We start from the raw sequence: 16,195 nt of genomic DNA, 5'->3' as shown, positions 1-16,195 counted from the left end.
TAGCATGATTGTTTACATTGAGATACATGTATTTGCTTTTATTGACAATAATCTATTATGCACATTTTCATAACATGAAACCTTGCCAATAACAATTGTAATTTGGTTGTTGCCCTTTTTTTTTTACCTTTGAACATTTTAAGTTCGCCCTTCTCCTCGGCAATTCCTAGCTTCGCCACTGATAGGAATACTGCTAGACCTTAATACTAAATGGATTGAACCTTAATAATGGAAGTTTTGACACTCAATGGAGAGTTTTTATCATTAATAGCTAAAATTTATCCCATCATTTCATATATATTTGCAGAAAGCGTACACGAATAGAGGGAAGTACCCTCAATTTTAAAAATCAAAACCTTAATGTCAATTTACCTTTTAGATGGGATGTTTTCTTCATTTTCGTCAACCTTAGACCAAGAACAGAAGCCAACAAACAGGAAAACCTATTTGTTGCAATTGAGAACTTGCGACATTTTGTGGTGAAGGCATAACTAAACAATCATGACAATCTATTTGTTCCAAGAAGAAAGATTTGTTTTATTCTTTTATAAGGGATCTTGTCTTAATTTTCATTAACCTTGGATTATTTTTCTAGTCAAGGTATATGGAATTGTTTACGAGTCTCACCATTACCATTGATATTGTTGGAGGAATTTAATTAACTGCATAACTTTGCAGACCAACAAAAACTGTGTAGTTAAATCGAAAGAGATCAAGTTTCTATTGATTGGTAAATTTGATGAAGTTCTGGTTTCATTCGTCTGGTTTTTCATTCCCTGTTTTCATCATACTTTTTAGGATGATAGATCCTACTATTCCAATTTCATTCTCCCCAAAACAATTAGATTTATGTTATTACAAACTATTCACGGTGGTTCACCAGTTTATAAATCGAATTTATCATAAATAGCAAAAAATTAGTCCTTAATTTCAAATATGTCAATTTTTATAAAAACTTTCAAATATATTCAAAATATCATTTAAATAGACACGAATACCCCTGAAAGTTAAAAACCAAAAAAACTAAAAAACAAAAACCCTATTAGATGAGAAATTAGTGAATATGATGGCACAACCCTAGACGTAATAGAGAGTGAAAGCATCGCCTGCTAGTATGAAACGGTGAAGAATTGTGCAGCCCTAAACGACAGTGAGTGTAGATGGTGACAACTTAATATCTAGACATTGTGGGTCTATCTTCTTCTCATAAACTTGTTACAAGGACATAGAATTTAGTTTGAAGTTTAACACATATAGTGGTGATGACAATTTGTTGTTAACAAGTCCATGTTTATGAATATTGTTAGTGCAAGCTGAGCATGATCTGACCAATTTTTCAATGACGTATTTGCCAGTAGAATCAATCACCACCATAGTCCTCAATTTCATGGGTCAACTACACTTGATTATAGCACAGGAAGTCTTTTAGTTAACAACTAGCTATTCATATAAATTGAGGGGTATTTGTATCTATTTAAGTGAGATTTCAAATATATTTGAGAGTAAAAATTGACATATTTGAATTTAAGGGTTAATTTTTTGCTATATTTGATAAATTCATTTATAAATCTCTATCCACCAGTTTACAGATCACCAAGTTTGATCATCAACCCACAAGATTATGTAATTAAACTTATGTTTAGAGGGCATTTGAGACTATTCAATTGGCATTTTTGCTACATATGAAATTCTTTATAAAAATTGACATTTTTGAAATGATGGGTTAAATTTTGGCTATTAAGTATAAAAGCTCATTAAAGTTTTGATTTTATTAGTATGCTCTTTTAGTTCTTCCAATTATAAATAATCCTAAATGAAAAACATTAAAAGAAATTAGTGACACATAAGGAAAAAAATGTAAATACATCAATGTATAGAAATGATTATACCGAAATATGTTAAATTGACTTATTTGTACCGAAATATCTGCACCTAAGTGTTTGTACCAGAATATATTATAATGAATTGCTGCAATTAAATATTGTTCCAAAATGTTTGTACCGAACTATATTATAATCAATTTTTGTACCTACATGTTAGTATCAAAATACACACACACACACACACACACACACACACATATATATATATATATGGGATAGAATCAAAGGACAAAGGACAAAGATTTTGACAAATATTTTTACACTTCTTTACAACCTTTAGATCTTGTAACATTCAACGGTCTTGATTAAGAGTTATGTAGAGGATTTTAAACATTAAATGAGGTATAAATTTATAATTAAGAAATTAATAAAAGTTAAAACTAAGAAAAGAATAAAAACTGAGGGAATAATCCTGTAAACATAGAAAGAAGCGAAAATGACCGTCTTGGATGAAAATGCAGATGCACGACCATCCGAATTGCGTCCAACCCCAACACCTCGAATTCCTGTCATTCATGCTGTCAAACTTAGTATCGTTCAATTGATTGATACAAAATTCTGATAAAAAGTTGATCATTCTCCATAGGGGTGAGGTAGGCTGTGTCTACAACATCGGGACGAACAAAGAGAGGAGATTGATTGATGTGGCTAGGAAAATTTACCAACACTTCTCTTTGAACCCAGATACCCATATTAAGTTTGTGCATGATAGGCCTTTTCATGATAAGAGATACTTCATAGATTACGAAAAGCTAAATGCCTTGGGATGGTCCTAACAGACGCCAGGAGGATGGATTGAAGAAGACATTGAACTAGAAAATGAAGAATCCCGACTAGTAGGGGATGTTTCTGGAACACTTGTTGGTCGCCCAAGGAAAAACTAACAAGATTTTGAAGAACTAAATTTAATCATCCTGCATATATGAACAGTAATATAGGGTTTTATTTTGCTTACCTAATGAAGATTTAAGAGACTAATAAGTAATAGCTTGATTCATTGTAGAGGGCATTAGAATTCCATATCAATCCAAAGCATGGAGTTGCATACCTCATCGGCAGAGAGGAAGATGGAGGCTACAAATTAATGGAGTTCACGATTATAGGGTTTCTTCCCTTTAAATTTTATATTTATAAATTTCCTTATAAATTTTATGTTTTTTCAGTTTTTTATTTTATTTTTAATATTAATTAAAATCCACATAAGCATCCATGTCATTTAATGAATAAATAAGGATCCTTGGATGTCATATAATCTAAAGGCTTAAAAAGAGTGTTAAAGTATTTGTCAAAATATTTGTCTCTTGAACCTATCCCTATATATATATATGATGAGTTGGTCTACCTAAATATTTGTACCAAAATATATTATAATAAATTAGTGTAGACTTAGAAAAAGAAAAAATTATGAAATTACCAAAAATAAAAATAAAAATGCTGACATTTAAGTAGAACTAAGGGACTAAACTTGAATCTTGTTCAAGGCATTAATATATCCTTTAAAAAAAAAAAGGCATTAATATAAATTTAAGAATTAAAATCTAATTTTCCATTTTTTGGTATCTTGTTAAGGGAAAAACATTTGATGTTGTGCTCTCTGTTCAGGATTAATATAATTTACTTTTTTTTTTTTTTTTTTGGTATCTTATTCAGGGAAAAACATTTGATCTTGTGCTCTATATTCCTCTTTAAATATAGTTTACTTCGTCTTTTATATCTTGTTGTGGGAAAACGTTTGATTTTGTGCTCCCTATTCATGATTTATATATATATTTATCTTGTTAAGGGGAAAGCAATTGATTTTGTCTTCTCTATTCATGATTAAATATATTTTTTTTTATACAAAATATAAGTGACTTATTGTAAGTTTGTAACCCTCTCTCGTGTTTGTATTAGGGGTCTGGCTCCAATACTATATTTAGTAGTTAAATTTAATTTTCATAACTATTTAGATTTTTTATTTCAATCTCATGTTTGAAGAAATTTCCAAAAATTAGAGAAAAAAAAATACATATTATTTGCAAAGCCTGTTCTAGAAATACCGGATTCAGCGTCCGTCCATTAGATAAAAGGTAAAACTTGTCTATAGAACTCTTCAATTGGCGTTCTAAAGAAATCTTGGGAGGTCACTAAATCATAGTACTAATGACGATATTGTGCTACTTATACACACACACACACACACACACACACACACACTCCATAATGATCTTTAAAATATTATGAATTTTTATCGTCCATGTTCTCTTGTTTTTAAATATCAATTATGTAGCACTAAGTGGTAAGAAAAATGAATGACTGAGATAAAATAAAAGATCTAATAGTTGTGAAAATCAAATCCAACAACTAAGACGTTAAAGTCATACCCATAAATATATGGTCAATTTTCGTCCCATTAAAGCAATTTGGAAAACACAAAGATAAAAATGAAACACAAACACAGCCAGTCCCTCTGTAGCCTAGTGGCTTTGTGTTCACATAAGGTCCACCGGGTCAACAGTTCGACTGGCACCAGAAGAAGAAAATAAGAAAATAATTGCCTCAAAATGAGGTATTCTAAAATACCTCTGTTTTTGTCTTTCTTTTGCACCTTTCAGACCCAAAAGTGCTTACAAAAACAAGAGAAAACGTAACAATTCTTCAGGCATTAAGTTGGACGTGCAATTGTTGCTGGGACTCAGTAGTTGGTGCCACATTCAAACCCTGAACGAAGGGGGAGTCGACCAAGGGGTGAGTAATTTTCACTTCGTAATCGCCGTGGAAAAGCGAGGCCTCGAAGAAACCATTAGCGTTCGTCGTGCCAGAAGCTAAGCCCGAAGTCAAACCGAACTCACTTGTGAGCTTGTCAACAACATCGCCGGTGGGCAAGTTCTTGAAATTGTTATCCGTCAAACACATTCTGTAGCATCCTGAAGGTTTCCATGCAGCCCAAATCACAATGCCTTGAATCTTAGGGTGAGAATGCACCTCCCTTAGAATCTGCTCCAAGTATGATGCCTGCACATATAACCAAAAAAGGAAAAGTTAACTACACCGCAGAGTTGTGATTTTTATGTTTATAAAGTCAATACCTAGGTTCCTTCACACGTGACGTAAATAAATTTCTCGCTCTGATATCGAACGCAAAATCAAATTATTGGCAATAGGTGGAGAGGCGCAGTTTTTTACCTGATTGGGACCACTACCGACGTCCAATTCTGTAATCCAAATTGGCACATTTGCACCAGCAAGAGTATCAATAGAAGATCTTATGTAAGGAATGTTAGGAGTCTGGAAATGTGACTCGAGACCAATCGCCATCTTTGCATTACTGTTGCCGGGAAACCCTTGTATGTCTCTCAGCTTCTGAAGGTACTTAGCCGGAATCGAATCTTTATCTCCACTCTCCTCAATGGTATTGTAATCATTCAAGAATAGTGTGGCTGTATCATCAGCTTTACTAGCCCAATTGTAAAATTCAGCAGACGCAGTTGCACCCATCTTACTCTCAAAGAAGTTAAAATGCAAATTTTCGTTACTAACATCCCAAGCAATGACTTGTCCCTTGTATCTCCCCATAATAGAATTGAGCCTCTTGTTAGCAGCATCGGAGAATTGTTGGCCAGAGAGCGAGTTAAGCCAACCGGCCTGGTAATGAGGATCCTCCCAGAACACATTGTGGCCTCGGACTGCAATCCGGTGTTGCTTTGCAAACTGAACCAAGGCATCAGCAGCGGAGTAGTCCTCTTGGCCCGGAGAAGGCTCCGTGGTGTACCATTTCATTTCGTCTTCAAACGTTGTGACTTTGAAAGGTTTTGAAGTGAACCAGTTTTGGTAGGCTGTGTTGGTGAGGATGTTCTTGTTGATTGCAACGCCGAAAGGGAAGCCAGGAGCCTTTTGTTGGATGATGATTGTTGCATTTTCTAGTGGATTTCCTTGCTCGGTGACCGCTTGAATTCTAACATTCGTCTTACGAACCTGTGAAAAGTGTATAGTTAGTTAATTTGCGTTTAATTAGCCTTGTTTCACTAGTAATTATGTGGCCCGATCAAACTCACCTTCTCAATGCTTTGTTGTTGATGAGAATTCCACTGCTTCTCAGTGAATGGTTGTAAGGAGATGCTATCAACAAAGATCTCAACAGATGTGTTCTTGCTCTGATTTAAGAGGTTTGATGGTTGTTAGTTATAAAAGATTGAACATACTAATTACTTGTAACAGAAAAAAATATCAGTAAATATCATACAAATAGCAGAAACAAATACCTCGAAGTAGAGCTCGGCGGGACCTGAGGCATTGACGGTTAAGCCACCCTTGAGCATGGACCAGCAACCGGATTCAGCTACAATTGCACCAACATGTACAAATCCGCTACTTGTCTTGAAAATTGCTGATACCGGAGCACTGCTGGTACTCACTTGTATCCAAGCTGCACCAACACAAACAGGAAACATTGTTACAATTATCGATTAAGTAATTAGTTGATAATTATACCATGAATCAGTAAAAAAGAATAATTGGTTAAGTACCAGAGAACGTGTAGAGCTTGCTTCTTTGCAAGTACGTCTTCTGCGAAATACTGTCATGTGGCTGGTTTCTACTATAAGCCACAATGAATTTGTTGCCTTCTGATTCTCGGTGTTGTATTTTTGCATTGCCGAAAGTAGACCATCCTTTCACGCCAAGATTTAGTTCCGGGTTTACAATTATTCCTCCGCGATATTGTGGTTTGTGAGGCTTTGCCAAACACTGTAAACAAGGGGAACAAAAGAGGGAACAAAGTTGTTAGATTTAATTGATATCTCTACGTAAACCTAACAAAACAGTTGTTGGGAAACTTGCCTCAATACTGGAAGTGTAATCATAGGATAAGCCATTTACGTCAAACCCTGTAAAGCACAAAACAATTGTTTAATTGTTAATCGTATTATGTTGCGATGAATTAAAATTAAAGTACATAGGTAATATTGTCAATAAATAAATTTGATATTGTTTAAATACATAGCTAGGTAATTTGGATATTGTTTAAACACAAACAATAGCAGTACTCTTTTGGTCGCTCTGTATTGCCTTGGGGCACAAGTTACGGCTCAACAGCATCAATGACAGTATTGTTCCCTTACTTAGGGTGACTTATAATTGTCTTGGCCTCGACTGTCTCTTAGGTGTAACCGATTGTATAAAATTGGTGATAGAGAAGCTATTCTCCCTAGAGGGCTCAGCCAATATGCCCCACCAAAGTAATTCAACATTAACACCAAAACTAACCGTAGTGAGAGATCGGGCCAGTAAGTGTTTAATCTTCATTCTGAAGCTTTATGATGACTCAAACTCATTATTTTTCATAAAACTATGATAGGAATACAAAGCAAACCTGCAAAAGCGAAAGCGTATAACAGCACAAGCAGAATGTTGTTGCCCCGAATGTTCATTGTAGGTCGATTGCTAGTTCAAAAACTGACGAGCAGATCAGAAAGGCTGGGAGAGAGATCGAGAAAGTTCGAGGGAGAACGTTATAGAGTGAGAAGCAGTGGCCTGAGTTGAAGCAAACAATGCGTTGTGATTGTATTTATAGAGAAGATGAATGCTGCTAGGTACATGGCCACATCTTATATTACGTATCGTATTCTGTATTATAATAACAAAAATAATTATTACCATAAAAAAATAACAAAATAATTATTCCATATCGTTTTGGTAAGTATAAAGTTTTCTTTCCTCTTCTACGCTGTCTTAATTTGGGAAAGAATTCTGATGTTTATTATCGGTCTTAATGTCTCAAATCATGTCCCTTTAGGATTTTGTTCATTTATTTTCTTTGAATTAAAGTATCACCATGCATGGGCAACGAATTTATTTTTACTTTATATATTTGCTATGTTCCATATATTGCTCAATTATAAATATTGTTCATGTTTACGCAATATTTTATTGTATTGATTTTGATTTGCAATATTTTATGTTATCAAGTTATTTCATATTGGCATAATGAATTGTGTGAATACAAAGAGAGAAAAAAAACAAAATTCGATTTTTTTAGGTAAAAAAAAGAACTTTAACGAAAAACTCCTGATACTGTTCATTTGAACGAAAAACCACATTTTTACACTAAAAAGTCAATCGTGTACTATTCACTTTACCTTTTATTTCTTATCGTTAAAATTCAAAATTTTTAAACATTTTTTTATTAGTTTTTCTTAAAAAAAAAAAAAAAAAAAAAAAAAAAACCCTAATCCATCGCCAAGCCGCGTCTTGCAACTGTCCCTTAACGACGACATTTGCGTCCTACTCCTGCAGCCAAATCCGTTGGGCCTGTTGCGCCTCGTGGTCCAAGCCCAAAAAATGGGCTTACCTTTCACTTCAGCCAACACCCAGAATCTGGGCTTTTCTTATGATTGGCCCGCAACTATCCAACCAAAATATGGGCTGAACTACTGTATTTTCTTGCTTCTACTGCTGACCCTGATCAGGCCCAGTCTGTTGAATAAATTTAGTGATCTACAGTCCAGAAATTCGAAAATAATTTTTTGGTCTACAGTCCTCTTTTTATAAATTGTGATTCAATATTTTATTATTTTTTTTGCACCATTAACATCCTTTTGTAGTTCCAAAAATACTTACGCTAGGTTCTCGGAACAACCCAAACCTTGAGGTTAGCTTTACTAAACTTAGTGAAGTGATATATGATCTTAATAGTTGATTAACTTAGTTAAATGTTAATATTGTGCATCTTTGACTCATTGATTCGATTATTGTTGTGATTGTGGAATTGTTGTTGGAAAACAGTGCAATGTATGTGAAAGATGAATGACAATCATGGTTGTTAAATAGTTGCCTTACGTAATATGGAATCTAGTGAGCCATGCTTGTTGAGGGCCATTGAGTGATACTAATTCTCTATGTTCTTACCCGTGTATGCATTGAGAAATTTCAGAGCTTAATAGAAAGGAAAACTACGAATGGCTTGATCTTGTCTTAGGGTAAGTAGGCAGTCTAACACAAAGGTTAGATGCAGTCATGTGATAAAAGTGGAGTTACTACACTATTGGACCATTCATCTATTTTTAGCCATGTCTCGAAAACGAGGCATGACAGTTAGATAGGTACTTTCTTATGTCACGTGTCCATCCTAGAGGTATCCCGAGATCGGAGCGTGTAACTGGAGTTTGATTTTCCAGAGATCAGAGAATTGAAGCAAAATATTTTCACAGAGAGATTTATTTGTGTCATTATTTTGATTTCTTTTATTTAAATATTTGTTTTTCTATTTTATTTTTATTATTTCTTAGGTTTTATTTAAATAATTAAAGCATTATTGGAAAGTTTTTAAAATGTCATATGAACTTGTACACTTTTTTCAATTTGTCGTATAAACTAAAATTTTAAGTGATTTGTCATACCAACTTTTCAGAATCATTAATTGTCGTTTAAAATTATTGATTTCAGAAAAGTTGGCATGACAGATCGTTTAAAATTTTAGTTCATATGACAAATAAAAAAAAATGTGTTTAAGTTCATATGACATTTTTAAAGCTTTTCATTTTTTACATGAAAAAATGCATAATGATTTTCTGTGAGTGTAAATAACAATGATCTCTCCTTTGAATTTTATATTGATATGAGAAAAATATCAACAAAGGAGCCAATCCCCTGATTTTTTGACGAAATTGGTTTAATTACCATGAAAAGAAAACTCTAACCTTAAAAGTAAGAGTGTACAACATTCTGTTTTAAGGAATAACGCTCCAAGTGTTATAACTTCTTTGTCTATGTACTTCAACATGTCCACAGGCATCCACCAAAGATAGAACATTAGAATAACTTGTAACTCTAAACTCTGACTGCCATCACGAATTGAAGCCTCATTATCATAGAATTCATCACATCTCGCAATAAAGAACATTTGAAACAATTGACAGATTAGTAAACTCGAACTTGGTCTCCTACGATCCAAGCTGCACATAAAAGCGAACATATATTAGTAGAAAATAAAAATAGCAAGTGCAAAGATTTTATGAACAATCACTTATTAATGCGTTTTTAACCAGCTAAAATCTAAACAAACAGATTAATAACTAAGGAGATTACAAATAAAATTAATTACGGAGACAACAACGCCAGTCTCGGTAGCCCGTTGGGTTGTATTGGATTGGATTGGATTTGTGCGAGCTCCACAACAGCCCACCTGGTCCTGGGTTCGAGACTGGCAGAGAGAGAGAAGAAGAGAGATTGAGAGCTCAGAAACAAAAATGAGGTATTCTAAAATACCTCTGTTTTTATTTTATTTTTTAAGTTTTCGGCCGCAACTTTCTTTGTATTTTTTAACTGACTGAATTTGCTCCAACAACAAAAAAATTTGACTGAATTTACAATCAGCCGAGATTTTTTTTACGGTAAAAATAGGGTTTGAATTGTTCAACGCTCAACGAATTCACCAGAGCCAAGGGATCATCTAACGCCGGTCGCGTGAAGAATGTTGGTTTTGTCGTGCACACACAAGCCCTGTGTAGACATAAATGGGTTTCACAACATTTTAAGGTTTTTATCACAAATGATTTTTTAAATTGACCCACACCATTAAGATGATTCCTGAATTTAAAAATCAACTAACGTAGTCCCTAAAAATAGATATCGCAAATAAATGTGGTCTTTTGTCACAATTCTGTTAAAAAAAAGGGAAAAAAAAAAAGGATAATTGTTCTGTACTGATATGGGTTTAATAATTTAACAATTAATTAAAAGAGTTGTCAAAATACCTTTTTGCATAGTGAAAATATCAAAGCAGAGCTCGCCGTTTCCCGCATAACCAAGATCATCAGGGGAGTGCCCAACAAGCTTTCCTACATTAAGGTTGTGAGGGTGTCGATCACTCATATGTTGTGAGGGTCTCTCACACTAAGCTTAAGGTTGTAAGCTTTCCATCACATTGAGCTTAAGGTTGTAAGCTTTCCTACACAACCTTAATGTAGGGGATGGGAGGACCACATTAATCATCGTTATAGTACACAATGTGGTCCTTCCATCACATTGAGCTTAAGGTTGTAAGCTTTCCTACATTAAGCTTTCCTACATTAAGGTTGTGATGGAAGGACCACATTGATCAATTTTCAATTTTAGGCACCATCTTGATGGTGTGGGTCAATTTCAGGAACCATTTATGTGCCATGTTGTATTCCTTTCAAATGCAAAAATAAGGATAGTATAATGACACAAGTAAGGGTGTTGAACCATAGGGACTAATTAGAACTCTACAGATTACTGGTTTTATGTGAACCCTAACTTAACAATGGAACTAACAAATTGAATTTGGTATTTTATTTGACATAAAAAGTAATTTAAAATGCAGGAACATGTAAATATGAAAGATAGATTGATTAAAAAACGATGAGAATGAGACTAAGGATCTCAATTTCACCCTTACGAGCCAAATCCATGTATATTAAGTCAAAACATATTCAACTCTTCAATCTGCAACTAAGGTCCATTTTACTTATTTATGATCATCCATTTGATGTGTGGTTTTGATCTAGTAGTCTTAATCTGCAACTTAGTTGTGATGTTCAACTTAGATTACCAATTAAGAATCCATGAAGAATTAAGAAAACTTCAAAGAAGCAAAGAAATCACATGACGGGATTTTTATATAGCAGTTTCTTCTTCATTCACATGTCCAACATTGTGTACTATAACGATGATTAAATACCAAATAAGTAATCTTAATGGTTATCAAACATCAAGAAAAACATATCAATTAAGCAGAGTCATTGGAACCAAATATGCGCACCTCCGAAACCAGTGGTTGAGCACAAATTCGTGTAGGCTAGAACAACATGCAAAACAGTAAATTGCCGTAAGCAAATCCTTGGCCCAGGGGGGTGTGTGTGCCGGCCAAAGGCTATTCGACAGACATATTAGTGAATGATTTGAGACTCAAGCAGTGGGTAAGAGAAGTCAAGTGTATAAATTGTGTTACAATAGATGAACCCTAGATGGTGTTACCATGAGAGATAGACCTTTTTAGGATAGAATCCTTGTTTTAAATTGGGAGAATCCAAGAGGATATTTAGTAAGTAGATATTGCATCCTCTTAGGAGTATGGATTCCTAGATTGTAGAGACTCTAAGACTTAAAGGATTTGATTGAGTCCATATCCAGATCAAATATCGTGTCTTGTGGAACAAGCATGGTCATTCGGCGAAGTCGCTTGGGCTCCGCCTAGCACCCCGAAGCAGAATGATGGTGGCATCCTGCTTCATCTGATACAGCTCCGCCGAAGCTGGTGAACCCATGACCAAACTTCTGAGGTAGCAGTATTCGGATCAGCCTTACTCTAGCCCTAAAAAATCATGGTCCCATAACAGTGAATGAAACACGAAAACAGATTGGAAACTTGAACGCTTAAACTTAATATGACAAAGAATAGTTTTGCAAGGTTACATCCAAAAACCTTAGCTATGAACCTAATTACACAACATAATCGCAAAATATGTTAAACTTAATATGAAGAACATCAAGAGTGAAATTAATAGAAGAAACCCCTTGAAGCAATTCTGATGTGGAATTCCTTCGAGCACAGCACAGCTGCATGGTTTCTTTGGTGGCAGTGGATGATAAAGGGATATAGGGTTTTGTTTCTGATTCAAAAGTCAAAGAGATAGGAGATGGAGAATTGTGGTCATCCTCAAGAGGGGGCTTGTATCAAAATGATGTGAAACCCTAGTATTTATATGCAAAATAAGCTGCATTAGATTGCAAGGAGATCCTAACCATTAAGCCAAGTTTTTGAACATTTTTTTCCTTTATTTGCACCTCCAAATCAGGCTAGATATCCAAAGTACTCTTTAACATTCGACTATTGATCATCTAAAGGTCCATATTTGTCTTGAATTAACTCTAAACACTAGTTGGACCTTTAAATCAACATTAATCTTCAATTCTCCATTATCACCATCAATCTTTAATTCTCCACTGCAAGCACCAACTTGCCCTTTTTCCCTTAAATGGATTTTAAATACAATTAGTTGCACATTAACATAAAAGAGGGTAAAATACACCCAGTTTAATTCAAAAACATCACAAAGAAACAAGAAATGGATGGTCGAGTGCAACATGAAGCACTGATCGACCATTGCAACTCCATGATTAAGATAAGGCCCTTGACCAAAGAGTTAGGGGACTTGTTAACGTTGGGCCCATTTAGACTCATTCAAAGACATAAGCCCAAAGAAAAGCCAAGAAGCCCAAGGGGTTTAGAGCAGGTCGACTTGATTGCTCAAGTCGACTGAGACACATGATAGACCAATCGACCGAGAAGAGAACGTGGGTGTGTTGGCAGTTTTATGGCATAAGTCTCTAAGAACAAAAGTACTCGAATGCTACTTGGACTACTCAACAACATGCATGCAATAACAGAGGCCTAGAATGAGACATAAAGACAGCGGCAATGCTCGGCAAGGTAAGGCAAAGTAATCGAGGTCCGAGCAAGACGCTCGGGCAACTTGGCCCTTAAAAGACGGTGCCAGGCGACTGCAAGAATGTCACTTCGTTGACAAAGGCCAAGCTGAGTAGTTGAAAAGCTGTGAGTAGTCTAGTACAAGTAGTTGGCACATTAAATGTTGGTTTGAGAGGCCCTAAGGGGGTGAGACCCATATAAAGGGGTAAAAACCTCTATTATGGGGTCGGATGAATCAAAGAGAATAAAGTAAATATATTAGCCGAGCACTATATAGTTTTGAAATCAATATATTGAGAACAACACAATGGAAGTCAATTCTGAGAGTTGAACCACTTACATCTTTGAGTCCATTTAATTAGCCCATCTTATTAGCTCACCTAAAATCATTTATTTAAGTTTGCTAACGTTATAGGTTTGAGCATTAACACATGGATAGTACCGTCCGATGGTTTACCAACTTGTTGGCTTTGTGCTACATCGAAAGTGTAGCAAGTCTTAGAGTTCAACTGATGATGATTAAGTACCAAAAATGTTAAAAAAACTGAGGTATTCTAATATAACTCTATTTTGTTACTGTTTTACTAACATTATTTAAATGACAAATAAAAGTATTTAGTAATGTCAAAATATGTGGAAAAGGTGATAGAACGTTTCATTTTCTAGCATAGATGAATGATAATTATTTTTCTCTACAACTTGGTAATATCATTATATGTGTGCTCCAATCTCTTGGAATTAGCCCAAGTGGAGAAGGAAAAGCGATAATTTAGTGTTAAGATGGATCCATGAATTCAATGCCCTCAAATGTACAATTATTTGTGCGTGTGTGAGAGAGATCTTAGAAGTTATTGATGTGATCTTGACGTGTAAGCTCTTAACTCGTATGATCAACCGAACCACTCTAACTTGTACAATGAACCGAATCATCCTAGAACACACATCTTAAAGCCGGTCTAGGTGATTCGGTTCATTGTACCGGAACCATGGAGTCCTTTTGCCTTGCGTATTATATTAATATGAATTACTTGAGCCACCTTAAAGCCGGTCTCTTGTGTGTGCTACATTGACAATCCAGGTCGTTCTGGGTTCGAGACGGGCAGCAATCCGATCCAATTCCATCCAATCCTTGACAGTTGACACCTCCATTGACTATATATAGAGACCCTAATTCAAAGCAAAATGAGGTGTCCCAAGATACCTCTGTTTTTTACTACTACTTTTGCAATTACTCCTTTTTTGTGGAATTATTCATTAGTTTTCATGCATTGATGTTTGGTAATCACCCGACGAAAGACAGTTTTTGGGATATCAAAACAACATTCAAGTTTTGAAACACCATTCATTGAGCCAACGTTTGTTCCTAAAGCAAGTTAGTCTCTTTTTGTCAAAATCATTAATTTTTCATCCCCTAATCACCATATAAATACAGCCTTCAGCTAAGATGGTAACCATGCAAGATTGTGAATATCAATGAATATGATTTACTAATTTCTTAGCAATCAGTTAACTTGGTCAACAAGTTAATTGCTGTTGAGGAAATTATGGAATCTCGTTTGATTAAGATTTGGAGTCCTTATTCCGTGCAACTAATCATGATGCCTTATTTGTTTAGACAAGAAATCAATATCAATTAGGACTCTTATGTTATCCTATGATTTGGCAAATCCCCACTAATCAATAATAGACCTGATTTCTTACTGTACCACAAATAGTATAATATCCGTTTTGGATTGAAAGATATTGATTTTGGGTAAAATAACATAAGGAAATAGTTTAAATTCAAATGAGGTAGTCGAAAGTACCTTATAGCCTTGTAGACCTAAGCTTAGTCAAAATGGTTAGAACAGTGTATTCTTCCTTCCACACCCAAAGTTCAAATCTCCCTTCCTGTAGTTTAAAAGAATTTTCGTGTCATTTTCATGACATATCCGATATCTTAATAAGTCATGTCGTGTAACATCCATTAAAGTAAACGGATAATATGACCTGACCCGAAATCGACCTATTAATATTATCAGGTAATATGACCCGACCCGTTATCCGTTAAAGTAAATATATTTTAAATCAATAAAAAATGAAAATGAAAAAAAAAATAATTTGACCAAAAAAAAAGGAAAACATAATACTAAATTAGTATATGCATATTACATTGTCACATATATATTACTTCAAAACATAAAAAATAAATAAATAAAAAACATTTGTCTTTCAAGCATTACATACCCCAAAATAAGAGCTTAATAAAAAAAAAATTAGTACATTACTACAAAATACCAAATGTTCAAGGATATCTAAAATGAAGGGAGTTGCGTTTCAAGGTTGAGGATGCAATCACGAGCGTTTGTATATGCTTTCACATTTTTCAGACTTGTACATTAATGATTATGAATATTTTTATTTTATTTTATTTTGATCTCCCTTAAATATACTATTCATGAGGGCTTGTATGGTTCTAAAATTTCAAACGGCGATGTATCCATACTTTGATGTACCCATTCTCAAAGTGTAGAGGATGTGGACACGAGTGTTTGCTTATTTTTTTTTCACATTTTTCTCACTTATAAATTAATTATTATAATTTTTTAATGTGTTTGATATTTTTAAATTACTCAATATTTTTATTTTTAATGTGTTTTATAATTTTTTTTTAATTTTCCTCATTGCCTATAGTATACTATAAAATTTATAATAAATAAAACTTCAAATTTTTAAATTTATATAGAATAATGATACATAATCCATATTTGATATACAATATATACGTATACACTATGATTATTGTATTTTATAGTAAATTTTTTTTATTAGTTTCAAAAATTAAAATCATCAAAATAACAATTTTCTTAATGTGTCGAAACGGATTACCCGCGTGTCACTCTCG

General features: G+C 34.2%; 1 protein-coding gene across 1 annotated transcript; it reads right to left on the bottom strand.

Moving 5' to 3' along the window:
• Positions 1 to 4,234: 4,234 nt before the first annotated feature.
• Positions 4,235 to 6,468, bottom strand: LOC137728188 (endo-1,4-beta-xylanase 5-like). Its single transcript, XM_088678591.1, has 5 exons — positions 6,389 to 6,468; positions 6,125 to 6,288; positions 5,918 to 6,016; positions 5,049 to 5,837; positions 4,235 to 4,877 (listed from the first exon to the last, which is right to left on the bottom strand). The coding sequence occupies exons 2-5, from the start codon at positions 6,179 to 6,181 to the stop codon at positions 4,521 to 4,523; spliced, it is 1,302 nt and encodes a 433-aa protein (XP_088534717.1). The 5' UTR covers positions 6,182 to 6,288; positions 6,389 to 6,468; the 3' UTR covers positions 4,235 to 4,520.
• Between the last annotated feature and the right edge of the window lie 9,727 nt (positions 6,469 to 16,195).

The sequence above is a fragment of the Pyrus communis genome, chromosome 10 (assembly GCF_041283825.1).
Source record: "Pyrus communis isolate YQ-2024b chromosome 10, ASM4128382v1, whole genome shotgun sequence".
Taxonomy (NCBI): domain Eukaryota; kingdom Viridiplantae; phylum Streptophyta; class Magnoliopsida; order Rosales; family Rosaceae; genus Pyrus; species Pyrus communis.
Note: the sequence above shows the minus strand (reverse complement) of the source record. Positions and strands in the feature narration are given on the sequence as shown.

Excerpts from the sequence above, each read along its gene's own strand:
- LOC137728188 (XM_088678591.1), bottom strand. The coding sequence starts at position 6,181 with ATGCTCAAGGGTGGCTTAACCGTCAATGCCTCAGGTCCCGCCGAGCTC. Across the intron at positions 6,017-6,124 it reads CCGCCGAGCTCTACTTCGAG|AGCAAGAACACATCTGTTGA; the intron begins GTATTTGTTTCT and ends CTCTTAAATCAG. Across the intron at positions 5,838-5,917 it reads AACAACAAAGCATTGAGAAG|GTTCGTAAGACGAATGTTAG; the intron begins GTGAGTTTGATC and ends CACTTTTCACAG.